Below are 17,542 nucleotides of genomic sequence, written 5' to 3'. Positions count from 1 at the left end.
TTTCCAGATTGACTTCAGCCTGATCACCTGCTTGTCTTCTGCATAAATTATGGTACTTTCTGCACAGTTATAACATGGATGCAAGTACAGACAGTTAACTTTACATTGCCCACATATTGTATATATAAATTTACATGGTTCAACCTTCTGTGTCAGACATGAAATGTAAATCTGAAATTCACACATTGGATAACAGTTGTGTTTGTAAATGTATAAATGCCTATAATCCACACACAAAATGTACATGTAAAAGTAACTTTCCTAACTTCTGTCTATTTCGTCACAGGAGTCTAGTATATAAGCTACACCATAAGATATATCCTATTCTGATAAACAATCTGTTTGATTCTAGCGTTTAGTTCTTCACATATACAACAGTTAAATGTACCTTCTGCAGTCACCTAAATCTCATACAGTACAAGTGTATGTAATTATTGTCAGTAGTGTAATAGACTACATAAAAATGTTATTCATAGTAAATATTGCAAATGCACAAACAAGAAAGTTCTATCAGTATTAACCTTTTAGAGAAAAGGTTTTTTACAGCTTTTCAAAATTTCCCTAGAGACATTAGTAAGGGACAGTAATGCCATTTAGAGAAACACTCAACATAGCATTCAGACTTTACATAATGACATTTCTGATTTAACATAACAATCAGATAGAGCCCAACAACATTTACTAAGGGCACAAACTACAGAAGTTATTCTGACAAAGTTAGAAGAAGCCCATCTAGGTTTACATTGGACAGGGTTCAGCAGAAATGAGTTATTTCTCCTGCTCATATATATCAGTAGTCTTGTTTATTACAGACTCTGCCTCAGTGGCAAGACAAAATAATAATTTTGTTTCAGTATGTTGGCATTTAAACAATGGTCGACATGCACTTTGTGGTCTATTTCAAATAATGCTTTATTTAAATTTTTTTTTTGCATTTACACATGCCAGTTTGTGTCAGAAGGGGATTCATTAACAGTGTTTGCAAACTCCTAAAGCATGCTCCATTACGAGAGTTATGGGCATTAATTCCCAAAATGATTTACAGGGAAAGTTTTTAGTATTGTCAAAATCAACGCACATAACAAATGTACAGGAAAGGCTACAGTAAATGCTTTGGCAAATGGCAAAGCAAACCAAGCAGCTAAAACACGTGAGCACATAACTGTTTTACAGACAGTCTAAATAGCATGACAGAAAAAAAAAATAATGTTTTGGTCAGGCAAAATGTTATGTTAAAGCAATTCCGTCAGACAGTTAATGACATTCTGCAAAATGCATATGCAGCTTTAAAATCAGTTTCTGCCTGACGGACAGCTACAGCCTCCGAGATTAAGCCAGAGTGCTAGACAGTTTAAAAAAGTATGCAGTATTGCAGATGCACATAGGAAATGTACAAAAACAGCTTGTACACTACGTGGTGAAAGGAGGAAGGGGATATAAACACAGGGGGGGACACGAGCAGCTTCTGCTCCATCAGGGTTACAGACGGACAGATACACAACAAAGTTCATAAAAACAGGTGATATGTTTTACTTGTAAGAAAATAGGTCACATTAAACAGAATTGTCCATATTACAAAAGATGAAGGAAAAGTCAAATACAAAAATGTATCTATGCAGATAATAGTGCTTCTTCAAACCCCAAAAAATAGGGAAGCAATCAAGATAAAGAAAATACATTAAGGGACAATCAGTCACAGGAACAAACACAGAGGGATACATAAAAAATAAAGTATACCCTATAAAATACCAGGTCATGGCAGACAATAGGCATTAAAGCAATAAATTAACAAAGTACAGGTTATCAGTTGGCTGCAAAGTACAGGGATCTGTTAAAGCAATGGAAGACAATGTTAGTATACAAAACTCAATGTTAAACAAAGGGACAGTAAAAGACAGAAAAATAAATATTACTTTACTGGTTTAATAAGCCAAGACAGGTTCAAAATAAACACAAAAATAACCTACAAACATAAAGTTAATACAGATACAGTGTAAAGTTAAAGTTAATACAATAAATACATTTACAGTAGTGCAAATGGTATATGCAAAACTAAACAATGCAATTAAATGTTGGGTTTGTAAGTCCACATCTACATCTGGAAATGGAGTAACATTTAAGGCAGTACCTATGAAGAATCTTAAATGACAAAAGGTTCTATAGTAAGAAGAGAGGGTCAACCCCCCCCCCACATTAAAAGTACAGTACGTCTCCAAAGGCAGCTTATGCATACAGCAAGCAGGATCAATATTGGTAAAAAACAGTGACTGTAATGTCATATTTTCAAAAGAATGTATTACATAAAATATAACAGCAAACAGTCTTATAAACAAACTAGTACAGCAAAAACATCATTAGTCAAACTAGAGTAACTGCCATCCGGGTAATAATACACAGCAATACATACAGGTAGTAAAGTACAGAGTCATTACAAATAGCATTTTTCAGCTAATAAAAATCCAAGCAAAAGCAGCACACCATGTTGATTCATAAAAATCAGTGTAAGTTAACAGTCAGTATCGGCACAGTAACAGTCTGTTAACAGTCTTACAAAAGTTTAAATGTGTTTCTATAATAGCAGTCTATGAACAGGACAAGGCAATCTAAAACCGTTGCAAAGAAAAAATGGGAAGAGCTAGCCAGATATAATAAATCATGAGAACAGGGACATCATGATTGGATACATGATTTCAATATATTTTGGACATGCAAAATTGCAAAAGCATGTGACAAGTCAAATTGTTGGGTTTTAGCCACATTTCTTAGAGGGAAAAATGCCATTATATGCAGTCCCTGTAGAGGTTACACATACACGTTTTATGTTTAAAAACACCAACTATGGTCATGTAAAAAAGCTTGAGTATAAAATAAAAACAGCATGGGAGTTAACATAATACTTATTTTAAGGAAGATACGAAAGAGAAAAAAAATTGTTACATAGAGTATACAGTTCCAATAATGAGAATTCCTCACATTACCAGAGGACATGGTAAAAAATCACCAGGAAACGAGGGAGGTTCATGATAAAAAAAAATAAGGAAAGATTTTAAAACAGCTGGACAAAGGGAAATGGTGTTATTTCAGAAACTGAATTTTGCACTGGTGTAGTGCCACTAAGGCAATATGGAAAGTTAAAGTTAGATATAACAGAGCAAATGTGTTATAAAACGTCAAACAAGTAACTGTTAATGAAGAAAGGCTGTTAAGTACAGAGGATCACATTTTCCTGTAAATTGCTTTTTTTAAATATTCTTTTCCCAAAGCAATAATGAAATTATGCAGTGCAAAAGAAATATGCTTGTTTCTAATACAAGGTTTTGCCTTGTAAAGCAAAGTTTAACGTGACAAGATTTTGAAATGCTTGTGTGTAACTGCAAGACTGACAACTTGCTTAAGTAAGCATAAAAACAGCTAAAAATAAATAAGTAATAATGGCTATGTGTCTATAATGGGGTACTATAACTTCCGCATTAATTGCTCTTATCGTCCTTATAAGATTTGTGTTAAAGTATTAATCAAGTAACAGCCGTTGGTAATGTAATACTCTTTAAAAAAAATAGCATTGAATGCAAGGGATTTGTATGTTGCAACAGAGCAAGGGATTCAAAGTACTGAAGATCATATTTTGTTGTAAATTTTCTTACAATTTTCATGGGTCTTAAAAAAAAAAAAAAAGTGGGAATTGATAGATATTGTGTAAATTAAAATGGTTTTCCCCAATATACTGTGTGTACAGTGAAAGGAAATGTGCAAGGCCAAACAACAGTTTTCAAAATAATGTGCTTGCTTTGCAAGAACAGTTATGTTCAGCTTCGATATTAATAACATATAGCTGTGGGCAATACTGTAAAGGAAGTTGACTTTCTTGGCTTTCAGATGCAGAATTAAATAAATAAAATGCAGACAGGTCAACTGACACAAAGACGATGTAGAGAGACTTTTGTCAAGTCTTCAGATACAGAGATGACCAAAAAAGGGCATGAAATAACCATGGACTTTTTCATGACACAGACAGAAACCAGAAGAACAATTCACAAGGACATTAAAAATAACATTGGTTGAAAGAGTATATAAACTGGACAGTATGTTTCTTTCAGTGGTGACATTTTAGACTGAGTGTGCCTTAGTCTATTCATCTGTCTAGCTGTGTTATAATAGAATTGAAATAGCTCTGACAGAATTAACTGTTTGGCAAGAATTTGTTCTGAGACAAAGTATAACAGATACAGTAGTACGGAGTTTGTCTGGTCTACTTTTGGACATTTTCTTCAGTGACATTTCTTCAGAGGCAAAGTAAAGACTTCTGCTTGACATTTCTTCAGAAAAGAAAGAGATACATTTCTTCAATACGATGGGACCAAATACATATGAAAGTACTCTAAGAGCTTACTTAGTGCTATACAGACCAGACACAATGACAAGGTTTGATGATATTTAATAACTAATAAAGGAACAAGACAGTACTCGGTCAATACAGTAACTACACAGTTCAGACTCACAGGGAATAATTTAAGACAACATTGCAGGACATTCTGAAGTAAATGCAGCAAGCATGTAAAGTAATAGGTTCATAGGTTCATGGGATGATACCAGGCTATTGGCCAGGAGGCTCTTATAAGCCTAGCCAAGATTTGCTCCCATGTTCCTTTAAAGTCCGCACCTGTTTCTTCCCCTCTCCAGCTGAGACACAGGTGGGATCCCAAGGATGTATTTTCTGTTTCCCATGCAGTCATCCATGTTCCTCTTAGAGGGCTAGAGAGGTACTTTGCTAGACATGGAGAAGTAGTGTATTCCACAGACTGTGGGGTCTTTGGGACACCAATCTATCCTGCCAACAAGTACTAGTCATGTCACAGACCAGGATAAGGCCTTGCGTGCAGGTTGCGCAAATCGGGTTTGTCTTACGGATATGCAGCAGCTCCATCAAGACTAGGTCAGAAATGGCCAAGTATGCCAGACACAGGTCACCTATGATCAGTCTCTGACACTGAGTAGAGGGGCAGGGCTTTTAGCCTATCTGTATAGGATAGGTGTTTGAGACCCTAGATTTTCCTGGTCAGGAACCTCTGTGGTCTCTCCAACTGCTGCATGTGCTCAGCAAGGTACATGCTGAAGGGGGCATTGTACTCGATAATGGGTCTAATAAGGGAGGGGTACAGGGATGTTATGACCTACTTGTTCCTGGATGACATACCCTTATTTATGAGGTGGGCCATGTAGAAAGCCTTCCATGCAAGGGAGACAACATGGTAGTCAGTTGCTATCAACCTGGGTGCCCAAGTCTCTCACGACTGATTGCATGCTTAGTACATTGTTATTAATGTCGTGGGATGACATTTCCCCAAAGGGGATAATGATGCATTTCTTGGTATTCAGCTTGAGGCCATGATTCTGGCACCAGTTATTAATTTGGGTAAGGGCCTCTTGGAGAATGTTCATGTGACTAGGGGAATGTAAGGTTGGAGTCATCTGCAGACACGGTCAGCCACAGACCACTGGTTTTGGCTGGCACCTCAGGAAGGTATATGCCAAACAGTAGAGGCCCCAAGACCGATCCTTGGAATACAACTCTTGTCAAGGGTCTACTATTAGAACCCACTCAGTCAAAGTAGGGGAAGCCACCTCTATCAGTGAGCCATTTAGCTACCCATCTGGTAACATATGGGTTGATGCTTAGCTGGGAAGGTGTATGTATTATGGCAGAGTGGGGAATAGTGTCAAAGGCTTTGACTAGGTCAAGATAGGCAGTGTTCACCATCTTCTCCTCGTGTTTCGAAGAAGTTGACCAAGTTTAACAAGCCTGATCTCCCTTTGACAATACCAAACTGTGTGGGGTCAAGAGTTTGGAGGCTGCCAATGTCCCTGTTTATAAGGTCCATGATAATGCATTCCATGGCCTTGCAGATCAGGCTAGTTAGGCTGATGGGCCTGTAATTGCCCGAGTCAGTGGACTCCACCTTTGTGTAGAGGGATGACAGTGGCTGTCCTCCATTCAGCTGGGATGAAGCTGGTGCTCGGGCTTTGGTTGATTAGGGTGTCTAATGGAGATGAGAGGTAATGTCGGAGTTCATGTAGGATACAGCCAGGGATGTTATCGGGTCCCATTGAGACTTTATTTTTTACCTTTGAGAGAGCATTAAGGACCTGCTCCATGATTGAGGGGAGGGGGGCAGGTGCTGGGGATGTCCTGGTTTACTGATGGGGGAAAAGGGGAGGTGAGGTTTTCACTGAACCGGTCTGCCAGCAGGCTTGGCTTATATGTATGGCGTTTGAGTATGTGGGGTTATTGACCACCAGTTCACAGAAGACTTGGGTGTTGCCTTTGAGATTGCAGTCCTATGTGAAGAAGGCCTTGTGATTATTATTGGTGGATGTGGCCAATTTGGACTCGAAATTAGCCTTGGGGGATTATACTAGTGACCTTATTTGCTTGTTCAAAGGAGAGAGTGCTTCCAACTTGCAACCTGCACCTTCTTAGCCATGGACAGCAATTTCTAACTTCTATTGTAGGGTTTGTTCTTTGCCGCTGTCCACTAGACAGGTTTACTCTTCCTTGATGGAGTTGATTAGGTCCTGTCAAGTATTTCTGAGTCCATACAGCTATGTAGGTGCTCGTATAGCTATTTGGTCTAGGCTTGGACATTACTACTAGTTCCAACTGAAGGGACAGTGGCTGTGAAGCTGCTTGTACCAGCTCTAAGGAGATCATAGTCATCTTTAGAAAAGTGTTTTTGTTTGACTCTGACAAATGGGGGGGTCAAGGAAGGTGGTGACTTCAAAAGTGATCACTTTATGGTCAGATCTGATCAAGGAGGATGACACACTAGGAGTGCTACAGTGCCTACTCATGTTGGTTTTGACCAGGTACAGGATATTTCCACCTGTCGTAGTGGTGTTGACCAGCTGATCCAATGCATTGGCATTGCCAAAGCTGAAAATTATCAGTAAAAACAAAATGAAAACTCCAGCAAAGCTAGAACTTCCACTGACTGACCTCCCAAACCTCTTGTATCAGAGGCACATGGGATATATGCAAATGATCGTTATGAACATCGGGTGTTTCAGCTAATTTGCAAATCTGAAGGCTGAAATATGCATATCCACAGCTAGTAGGGGTTGGCTTTATTGGCCTGAAATTGTTCATTAAAACGACAAAACAAGTCATGGGCATTCAGATTTTCCATTTAGCTGAAACACCTGATGTTCATAAGGATCATTTGCATATATCCCATGTACCTCTGATACAAGATGTTTGGGAGGTCACTCAGTGAAAGTTCTAGCTTTGCCGGAGTTTTCATCTTGCTTTTACTCAATGGCAAAGCCGATGAATCTCTAGGCATTCATGTTTGGTTAGAGTAGTTCTTGTAATCTGTGATTGGGTTGTTAAAAGTCACCCAGGATCAGGGTAGAGGGTTGAATCTTGATGGATTCCATTAAGTCCATATAGGTAAAGTTGGTGTCCTGAGTCATGGTTGGAGGACTGTAGCAAGCTATGATTTGAATAGGTGTTTTGCCAACCGTTAACTGCACTTGGAGTGTCTCCTGTGCATCATACCGTTTGACCAGCCTGGAGGTGTGTACGTCTATAAGAAAGAAATATTGACACTCCACCTCCTTTGGCTTTGTAGTCCTCCATTTGGGGTCTGAAAGTATGGTAGGATCAAATAACCTGGCAAGGTTTAAGGTGCTCTCCACAACTTTGAACCAGGTTTCAGTGACTGCACAAATGTCAGCATCCTCCAGGGCAAGGAATGCTTGCACTGACTGCAGTTTCAAGCTAAGACTCATAGCATTTAGCAGCATGACCTTTAAATGTCATTTAAGAAGTTTTCATGCTGGTATTCATGCTGGTAATTTCTGTGTTCATGAATTTGCCTAAAAAAAGCACTCTGGTGAGGCAAGAGACTTTGCCAGAAGGCTGAAGCCCAAGGGAGACAGATGAGGGCCATCTCTGGCAAAGCATTGTGGTCTGTCAATCATGTACTGGCTTGTGACTGAGATAGCAAGGATTCTAGGTTCTTAAAGTGACTGCATCTCTCACATATTGTGTTCCTAGGTGGTAGTAGTAGACGATTGTCTAAGGCAGTTGCTACACTGTCTCAGGATGCCCATATCAACCAGAGTAGCAGGGGAAAATGCAGGAAATTGTCCGTCCATGGTTATGAGAATCTGTGGAAGAGAGGTCTGGGATAGTAGAGTGGGTGCCATCTGAGGATAGTACCTATAGTTGTGGGTATGGCTGGATAAAATCAATAAAGTAGCTGCAGCCGAGGCCCTCACTCACATAGGAGTGCTGGTAAGGGAAAAAATGCAACTGAGATACCTAGCAAAGGGTTAAGACAGCACACAAGCACAAACCCACACACATGCTGGGTTTAACTACCACAACACGAAGGTAAAATAGGAACACTGGGACTGCCCAATCAACCCTTGTCCCTGAGCTCTTAGCTCAACACCCTCTGCCACACCAGTTCCACACAGTCCACTTACTCCCAGTAAGTGCAGACAGGCCCTGGTCAACACAAGATTGCGTAGCAGGAAACACAGGAATCACAGATGCAGATGTGAATATAGCAAAACCTGTAATCAGACTATGCTAAAGATATTTAAACTCTGTTTAGGTCAGTGTAACACAGGTGAACATATGCACCCTTGCATATAACTGTAGCAAACAAGAGCAAACAGATTTAAACCGATTAATCAATTTACCAATAATAACAAGCCCTGTTCCAGCAGCCTTAATTCACACAGGTTCTAACTGCTCACTCCTGCCATTAAGGTGCAGGGGGAACCCTCTCCAAAAAGATGGCCTGGATTAGTGCTCAAGTTATACAAACAAAGCTACAATCAGCAAGTCAGGATGGAGTCTTGTGCTGTAGCAAACAAGGCATACCAATGTCAGAAAGAAACAGTTCAAATAAGCAGTCACAATAAGCCTTTAACCAGCAATTGCCAGCTCAGAAGGGTATAATCTACCCTCTCCTCCCACAACAGTGCAGGCCACAAACATTCTTAATGTAAAATAACTGGCCTGAAGGCCACGTTTTTAAACCAGAACTAAGACGGTATTAGAATAACAGACACTAAGCCTTCAGCCAGCAACGCCCAACTTAAAAGGATGTAAGCTGCCTCTCCTGCCACAAGAGTGCAGGCCACAAACCTTAATGTAAAACAACTGGCCTGAAGCCCCATGTGCTTAAACCAAAAGGCTTAGAGTAACAGTTACAATGACATCAGGCTACTAACAAGCAGTAATAAATGCAGCAAAATAAGTGCAAGTGAGTCATTTTAAGAACAGGCAGCCAAAGCAAATTTATCTAATAAAGTAGGAAGAGATACACACGCAGTAAAATGCTTTTTGTTTTTAGGTTAAGTGGGAAGGGATGACGTACGATAATTTCAGGTGAGAAACTAAGGGGGGTGGGCCCAAATGATCTGTCTACTCAGTAGGATTAGATGATGAGATGGGACTGGGAGGAGTGTCCAAAATTAGATTTATAGTAGGGGCATCCAACTCAAAAGTCAACAAATATAAGAACACAACAAGGAGGAACTCTTAAAACTCCCAACAGAACAAAAAACGTAAAACCATAAGGTACAAAATAGAAGTGATCAAAGCTTAAATAGAGCTTCAAATCAACATTAAATGCAGAGATGACTGATACTCAGCGCAACGCAGATCACACAAACCTCAGATAGGTATACTATATTCCCATTTTTATGTAAATAATTTTACATTTGCCTAGTTCCTTAATTATTAGCAAGGCAAATGCAGATCAGTGGATGTTGTCCGATATAGACCTTTGCATGTTGTATGCGTCTCTGTGAGACCGGTCTGAAAGTAATGATCCACATTAATGCTGGGTTAGCTCAGATTACATCCGTGTTTGTAACCTGCCTTCATTTCACAGGCTAACAGCAACTAACATACTTCTCTGCATCAGACATACTTATCTGTCTGATGTTTGTGTAAAACTGGAAGTCCTAACGTAGTTAAACACTTTTACATTTTCAACCTAGTAATTATTTGTTTTAAGACTATTCAAAAGCCTGTAGCTGTAGACGTTTGTCTACTTTGCTTCACTGACACTGAGATAATACATTTGTAAAACAAGTTTGGCTTATTTACTTGAAAATTTTCTGTGTATGTTTGAGGCTTCACAAAGAGGATTACCGGCCTCAAATAGATGCCCTACGCAAACAGTCTCAAAAAACTCCAGCTTTACTCTGTCGCGTATCGCCTACTCAGAGGCAATCTCTGCCTAACATACAAAGCTATGTCAAACCCAGAACTGTTGGACATGCTCCACGTAAAGAAATCCCAATCACTCCGAGCTAGGGACCCAAACCTTGTCACCACAATAAACAGAACATGCTGGAGGGATAGATTCCTGTCTCAGACTTCACATACTCTGGAACAAACTACCTATCTATATCAAACAAAGCTCCTCATTAGCACTCTTCAAGAAAAATCTTGATGATTGGATGGGAGATAGGAAATTTACCCCAGGGATCATTTCTGTGGCTCTGCTTGACAGGGGCACAGGAAAATAATTTTCTTGGGTGGCAAAAGCCAGGGTACTGTTTGGCCAGGCTTATATAGGCCCTAGGGCCAATAGCCTAGTACCTACCTATGAACCTTCCAGCTTCTACTGTTAATACATGCATTTACAGAGGTAATACTTGATATACATGTCTGTTCTTTGGCAGTATAGCACACTGTGTTTACACTCTTGAAGCTCAGTCATACCTGTTAACCTCTTAGAACAAGACATCTGGACAGAGGCACAAATAAAGGGGGGGAAAGGCTCACAAATAGTGACAATTTATAAATGTTGCTCTTACACACTTAAACAGTTGATAGAATACCTGGTTTTGCATTTGCAGGAGTACTCAGAAGGATATGACATCTGACATTCAAATGTGTGCTATTATTTTATGACTACAGTCTTTATTGCTTTGTCAGTGATTTGCCAGACAAAATACAAATGTATGTGAAAATGACTATAAGTATGAGGCAAAATGATGTGGATAATTTGGAATTTAGAGCCTCACACCCCACAGGGAGGGGTGTGGGCGCCATACATTGGTTGAGTAATTCAAGGGTAAATTGATTGACGTCAGTGTATGTGGGGGTGAAATGGAGAGCTATGTATGGGACGTGATTTTTGGTGGGGGAACAGATGCACCCTTTTTTTTTTTAGGTGAGAGTGGGATGTTGGGGAAAGGTTATAGGTACGTTTGGGGAGGAAAGTTAGGTAGGAGAGGTTGCTTTTGCAGACAGACAAGACCGCAGACGGGCGGTGTATGACACATGAGAGGAGTAAACACCTTGGACAGGGAGGGTGGTTGGTAATCAGAGGCCTATGTATGTGCCCCCAGATGGAAACAGTGGGACTGAGGTCCCCACCCATGGGCAGTCACCACTGCCCCTTCATGGCCCCAAAGGTGGCTGTGCTGGGGGCTGGATAACAGGGGCAGGCTGCCCCTCGAGGTGTGCCAGTCTGCCCTCAATCTGGCTCAGGTGTACATCCAAGTCTGTCTGAAAGATCCTGCACACCATGCCTTGGAACTGTTTGCGGGTGACTGGTTCCTCTTGGTGCCCGGGGGAGGGCCCAGTCCCCTGTGGTGGTTCCACCTGAAGGTGGTGCAGGTCCATCGGAGGAGGTAGTTCCAGGTTGTGTCCCAGATATGCTGGAGCCCTGTGCCATGGCCAGATGAGGCAGGGCAGGCGGATGTGCTGGGATCTGCTTTCCCAAACATCCTATGGTGCTGGACATTTTTCAATGGTATTGGTTAGTCATGAACAACACATTTTAAAATTAGTTATAACAGCATGCATGGGTGTTCAAGTAACCCAGAACAATAGAATTGAAACAATTGTATAGCAAGCAGACCACATGTATAAATGGAGTAACATTCAGTATTGTAACAGCATGCCAGTTACTTATGGCAACAGGCCACCAACAATCGTATTTGAACAAGGTATGTTAGTATGCAACCAATTAAATATATGTACAATAATAGAACACAAGTCCCAACATTAGGTTTTGAGAGCATACCCTTAGTGTATGTGTAATAATTATTACTGCAGATAAGGGGTGGGGAGAGAGAAAAAAGTCCATTACCAACTTTATAGGCTTATATTTTTCACAACAGTACTGCTCAATACTGTACAGGTCTTCTGCCCTCACTTTACATCTGCCTGTGGCCTGTAGTTTCTGTAACACATACCTACCTGTTAAACTGTTAACCTGAAATGATATGGGGCAAACTGACAACTCTAGGTACATGAGTAGAGGGGACTCATACATGACAGGGTTACATATATGACTAACGAGGTGTACCCTGTACTGATGGTGTGTGTGTGTGTGTGTGTGTGTGTGTGTGTGTGTGTGTGTGTGTGTGTGTGTGTGTGTGTGTGTTAATGGCATACTTTTATTGAATTTATATGCGTGTACAAGGTTATTGGCAACAGTGCTCACTAGCCGTGACAGTGTGATACTTGAGAAACATGTCTCTGGAAGAGTGCATGTTCTATATACCTATCCTGCTGTCCTTTGTAGGCATGGGGTTGGACACTATAACATTTGTCCACCATTTATTACTATACTCTTCATACAGATAATACAAACATTTCTTTACCTGTGACCCCTGTGGAGAAAATATATCTGTTAACACTACCTGACTGTTTCTGTATATACTCAGGATTGCTTGAGTAACTAGAAATACATCTTCGTACTAGTCCTGAGATTCAAACCGTGGTCTGTGTGTGGAAAACTTAATAACCTGCATCTATTTCTTATCACAGTGAGCTACCGGGGTACTGCTGTCTGATGCCTGACTGATTAATTTGTGCCTAAAACTCACTTGGTTGCACAGTCTAACCTTGAAATATAACTGGAGTGTCACAGAAGACTGTAGTGACAGTTGAACATGCATGCCCCTGATTCATGCATAATAGATAGTGAACTGTGTATTAATACTTTGAATGCAGGTGTACACATTTAACCCCTAGTGGATGTGAATATGTGTGATCTGTACAGACCATGGCAGGGTGCTGGGTTGCATACCCGACCCATATACATTTGCACACTCCACCTATTACAGTCTCATACTTGCCTGCATCAGCATACCTACATTGAGGAATACATGTAGCTGAAATGCAAAGGTTAACACAAGACAATGCTGCTGGGACAGAGTCTAATACAGTACACATTACTATTCAAGGTTCAGATCTTAATGCCGAACATCTATCAATTTTCTACATAGCTTGTCTTACAGCTGCACATCTACATTTTGGCATAACAGCTGCTTAGCAGACAAACCTCAGTGACGTAATGCTGTCATAGCCATATTTGCAGTGTAGCACCTGTACACTTGTATTTCTTCAGTAACGGACAAGATTAAACACAACGGTTTTTTGGAATAAGCTTTATTGTGGGTAAAATGACACAGTGCTTCATTACAGTCTAACTTCTACATTCAGTTGTACTGCATATCCTGTAGATGAAGAATGTATGTCAGTGATTACTTTCACAGCAGCAAGCACAGTATAGCTTATAAACAGATGCATTCCTACACAGTATTAATAACATATTGGCTTCCTTTCATCAATAGTAGCTTGTTTGCTGCCTTCATCTGTATTACACAGTACCCGGCATTACTTAATTATCTAAATGATGATCTAACAACGCATTTATTCAGTACACTCAGAACACACTATACCTAATAATGGTAAACAGTTGCCCTTTCTTATTTATTGGACTATATGTATTGCAAGATACATCTGCACTCAACCACACTGTCAGCGCAGCCACTCCAGTCATCCTCCATGGCCTTCTACATTATGAGCCCTCTCCTCTGCAGCTGTGGTGGAAAAATCACACCATTATGCATACCTGTCTAAAAGACATACTACAAGTTGATAAAGTAACAGATCAAATACTTAGACTCCTGGGGCATTCCAGTCCCAAGCATCTTGGATCCATTGGGCCAAGAGAGCCCCCTTCCTCCATTTGAGGTTATCATAATGGTGATGGAGCTGCTCACCAGGGTGGGGGATGCCAGTGGCATTGGTGAGCTCAATTGCCAGACTGTCCCAGGCCTCAGCATTGTATTTTGAACCCTGGTACTGGCCTTGCAGCAGTTTGATATCATGGTTCTTTACAAGAAGCCTAGCCATGACCCTAGCCTCCAAAATGTCCCAGCACTGCACCCAAAAGCATGCTCCTTCACTAGCACTTGACATAGCTCCTACAGGGATCAAACTCTAATGGGTTATGCCTGTATTCCCACCTGTGCGGTTTAAATAAGGCCATATTTCTGCCCTTTGCCATCATTGGACCATTTTTGAAAATGCAGAGCAAAGCTCAGCAGTGCACAAACCCGCTGAGCTGTGCTTAAAATAGCAAGTGGTGAGCAGTGCGTAGTGCGCGGATCTACTCAGCTGAGCTGAATACCGCTTACAGTGGTCCTGTTTAAGCATTGCTTAACTTAGATTAGCATTGCTTCGCAAAACTGAGCTCAGTGCAAACAGTTTTCATCTTAAAAAAAAACTTAAGAATTGGATACTAATTGCTCTTTACTGAATTATTAGTAAGTGCATATATTTTACTTCACATGACGTCCCCCTATGTGCTTTGATTACATTACCTTGGGGTGTGACTGTACTGTATGGGACACTTGTGTTTAAATGGGGGACACTCATGATTGGCAGTGGAGTTTTAAAATAAAATAATTTAAACAGTGCTTTCCTATGTAAAAGCTGAATGGCCTGTCTTGGTATTCAAACCATGCACATACTGCATGCAAACCCGGAACTCAAACCGCTAAACTAACTCTGGAGTTAAGATTTGAGCTATACATTTCTATGTAGCTCTTCATGATGTTTTAAGCACTGCTGAGCAAAGTGCTGCGGCACACAAACCCGCTAAGCTATGCTTAAAATGCAACAGAAAAAAAATAATCATATTTATTTGTGTGTGTGTGTGTGTAAAATAAGCATTTGAGTTTCAGGCCACATACTCTTCATGAAAATCCATGCTAATGCGCAAAACCTGTCATTCAACTTCTAAGCTTCTAAGTTTGTAAGTGTAATATTTATAAACTGTCCCTATTCTTTGGGCTTTTATCTCACTTTTAATCAATAGGCATTGTCCACACTTCTTGCTTTAAGAGGTTGAGAAATGTGTGTCTGAGGACAGTGTTTTATTGTAAAATGCCATGCGGAATGTTCACAATGCAGGGGGGGTGGTAATGAACCTGTCATACACACCCTGCATTAAATTCACTTCCCATTCAGTATTTTAGTGTCCGCAAACACAGTTTTTGTTTGTAAAGTGCCATACAGCACTTTCACAATGCAGGGGGTGTGATACAGTACCTGTCACACACACCCTGCATTGCATTCCCTTCCCGTTCATCATTTCAGTGTCCGCGGACACGGTTTTCTATTCTAAAGTACCGTACGTCACTTTGACAGTGCAGAGGGCATGTTACAGATCTGTGAGCACTACTGTAACATGGCCCTTGCCCTGATTTCGTGTCCATGTACACGGCTCCATCTCAGTATCGCTTCTTCATTAATATGCAAGGCACTGCCGAGAGGGGGATGCGGACACAGACACCATTCACTCCATGTAGGAGTAATGCTATTCCTACATGGAGTGTAATTAATCCTGTCCTGTTTTTTTTGTTAGTATTTGCACGTGACTTGCAAGTGTTCACTGTATTGTCCTTTAGTTTACAATACAGACATTTTTTCATATTATTTGATGAATGTGGTATTTTGCTATCTACAGAAGTGCGTACTTTTCATAACATAAAGGAAATGCACATTCTTTATGAATTCACCTTTGCAGCAGTTATCAGAAATTCACAGTTTGTTCGTGAGAAGAGTACTTTGAAAATCCCAGGCAACATTATGAAAAACTGTAAAATGAATAAGTTCACCTTTGACTTGATGAACATAAATTTTGTTGCTTTGAATGATTTCAGTATTATGCCAGAGAGTAATGCTAAAGCTATTGCTTATAGATTGCCTTTTGATGAGCATAAATAATTCCTGTTGCTTTGAATGGTTTCATTATCAAGCTTGAGAAGAATGCTAAGGCTGCTGCCTGTAGATTGCCTTTTGAAAGTTGCAGCTTTTATTTTTGACCCAAGCCAAGACCATTTTAACTTGTGCTAAAAGATCTCACATTATATGTATGACATTTTGTGTGAGTATAATTTCAGACACCATCATCAAGCATACTGATATTTACTTAAGAAGCTGGACTGATTATAGCAGACTGGTGTTAATATGAATGTTTTCAGACTTGGGACTGTAGCAGAATTATAAATACAGTAACCTTAGGTAAAAGCAAATACTGGACTGTGAAAATCAGTGGCAATTATGTTACTGACAGGTAATTCTGATAGGGATTCAGTTCTTTGTGGACAATGCTTATTTTTTTACTAGTCTGTATATTTGTCTGTAAATCATTTAAGAGGTTTTTGTTTAATTTATGTAGGACAGTGGTGGCCAGGTGCACCAGGTATGGTATGATGACCCACAGAGCATTTCCTTAAGGGCAGCTTACGTGAAGAATCTTGGTCTCAGAGGTATTGGTATGTGGAATGCAAATCTCCTCGACTATACAGATGATCCCATAGCAAAGCAGCAGACAAAGGATATGTGGGATGCCCTTCAGCCATAGCAACAGAAGTACTGTAATTCTGGACCACCAACTTTCATGCCTCATGATTTGTAGCACTTGAGTTTCCTCCTGAATATGAGTGAAATACTTGTGCTATTATTTTTAGTGTGAGTTACATGCTAAATGATATTTGTATGGTGTTGAATTTTCAAAATGTGTGGTCACTTCAGGGAGTAAAATGAAAGTATGTTAAGTAAGTTGCTTCTGTTTATGTATGCAAGTCTCCCAAATGTGTATGGACATAGCTGAAAATTCCAAATTATCCTATTTTCTTTAAATGATTGCTTGTGCTATAAATTTGTTGCAGCTTAAAGCCACCGGACTGTATATAATCCAATTGCCTAAATGGTGGTGTGACAGTAACACTTGAATTTTGTCTGTGTATATAATAGCTTAGGTCATTACTGCTGCATTCCACTTTCTGTTACACCTGTACCATTTTCTGGAAGGAATGGCATTGTGAATAGCTGCAGAACTGAAGTGATTCTTGTAATGCACTAGTTTGGTGTAAACCATACTGTTCCATACCCCTAAGTTTTATTACTGGAATTTTGGTGGCTAAAATTTGTCAAGACATTAAATAAAATAAAATATTTCTATTTTCCTAGACAGAAAGCTATTTGGTTGACAAGAGTCTTTCCTTTGGTGAATCAAGATCTGCCTATTACTTTAATATGTCAAGTTGTTTGTATGAAATTGCATAAATTCAAGATACTTTTTGTGAGTGACCTATCCAAATTAAAACTGCAGCATCAGAAAGTGTTGAGTTGCCAGTTTGAGGTGATATCAAATAACTGTAGACAGAAGTACACAAACTCATTTCCTGATAATCCTGTTTC

At 40.0% G+C, this 17,542-nt stretch overlaps 1 protein-coding gene across 2 annotated transcripts in view; it reads left to right on the top strand.

Annotated features, from left to right (window-relative positions):
- Positions 1-17,318, top strand: part of CTBS (chitobiase) — a 302,603-nt gene extending 285,285 nt beyond the window's left edge. For both annotated transcript variants that reach the window (XM_044085766.1, XM_044085765.1), the window contains exon 7: positions 16,518-17,318. In XM_044085766.1, the coding sequence (XP_043941701.1) occupies positions 16,518-16,703 (186 nt within the window). In that variant the 3' untranslated portion in view covers positions 16,704-17,318. The remainder of the gene's footprint in view (positions 1-16,517) is intronic.
- The last annotated feature ends 224 nt before the right edge of the window (positions 17,319-17,542 follow it).

The sequence above is a fragment of the Protopterus annectens genome, chromosome 10.part0, assembly GCF_019279795.1.
Source record: "Protopterus annectens isolate FY-2018-M chromosome 10.part0, PAN1.0, whole genome shotgun sequence".
Taxonomy (NCBI): domain Eukaryota; kingdom Metazoa; phylum Chordata; order Ceratodontiformes; family Protopteridae; genus Protopterus; species Protopterus annectens.
Note: the sequence above shows the minus strand (reverse complement) of the source record. Positions and strands in the feature narration are given on the sequence as shown.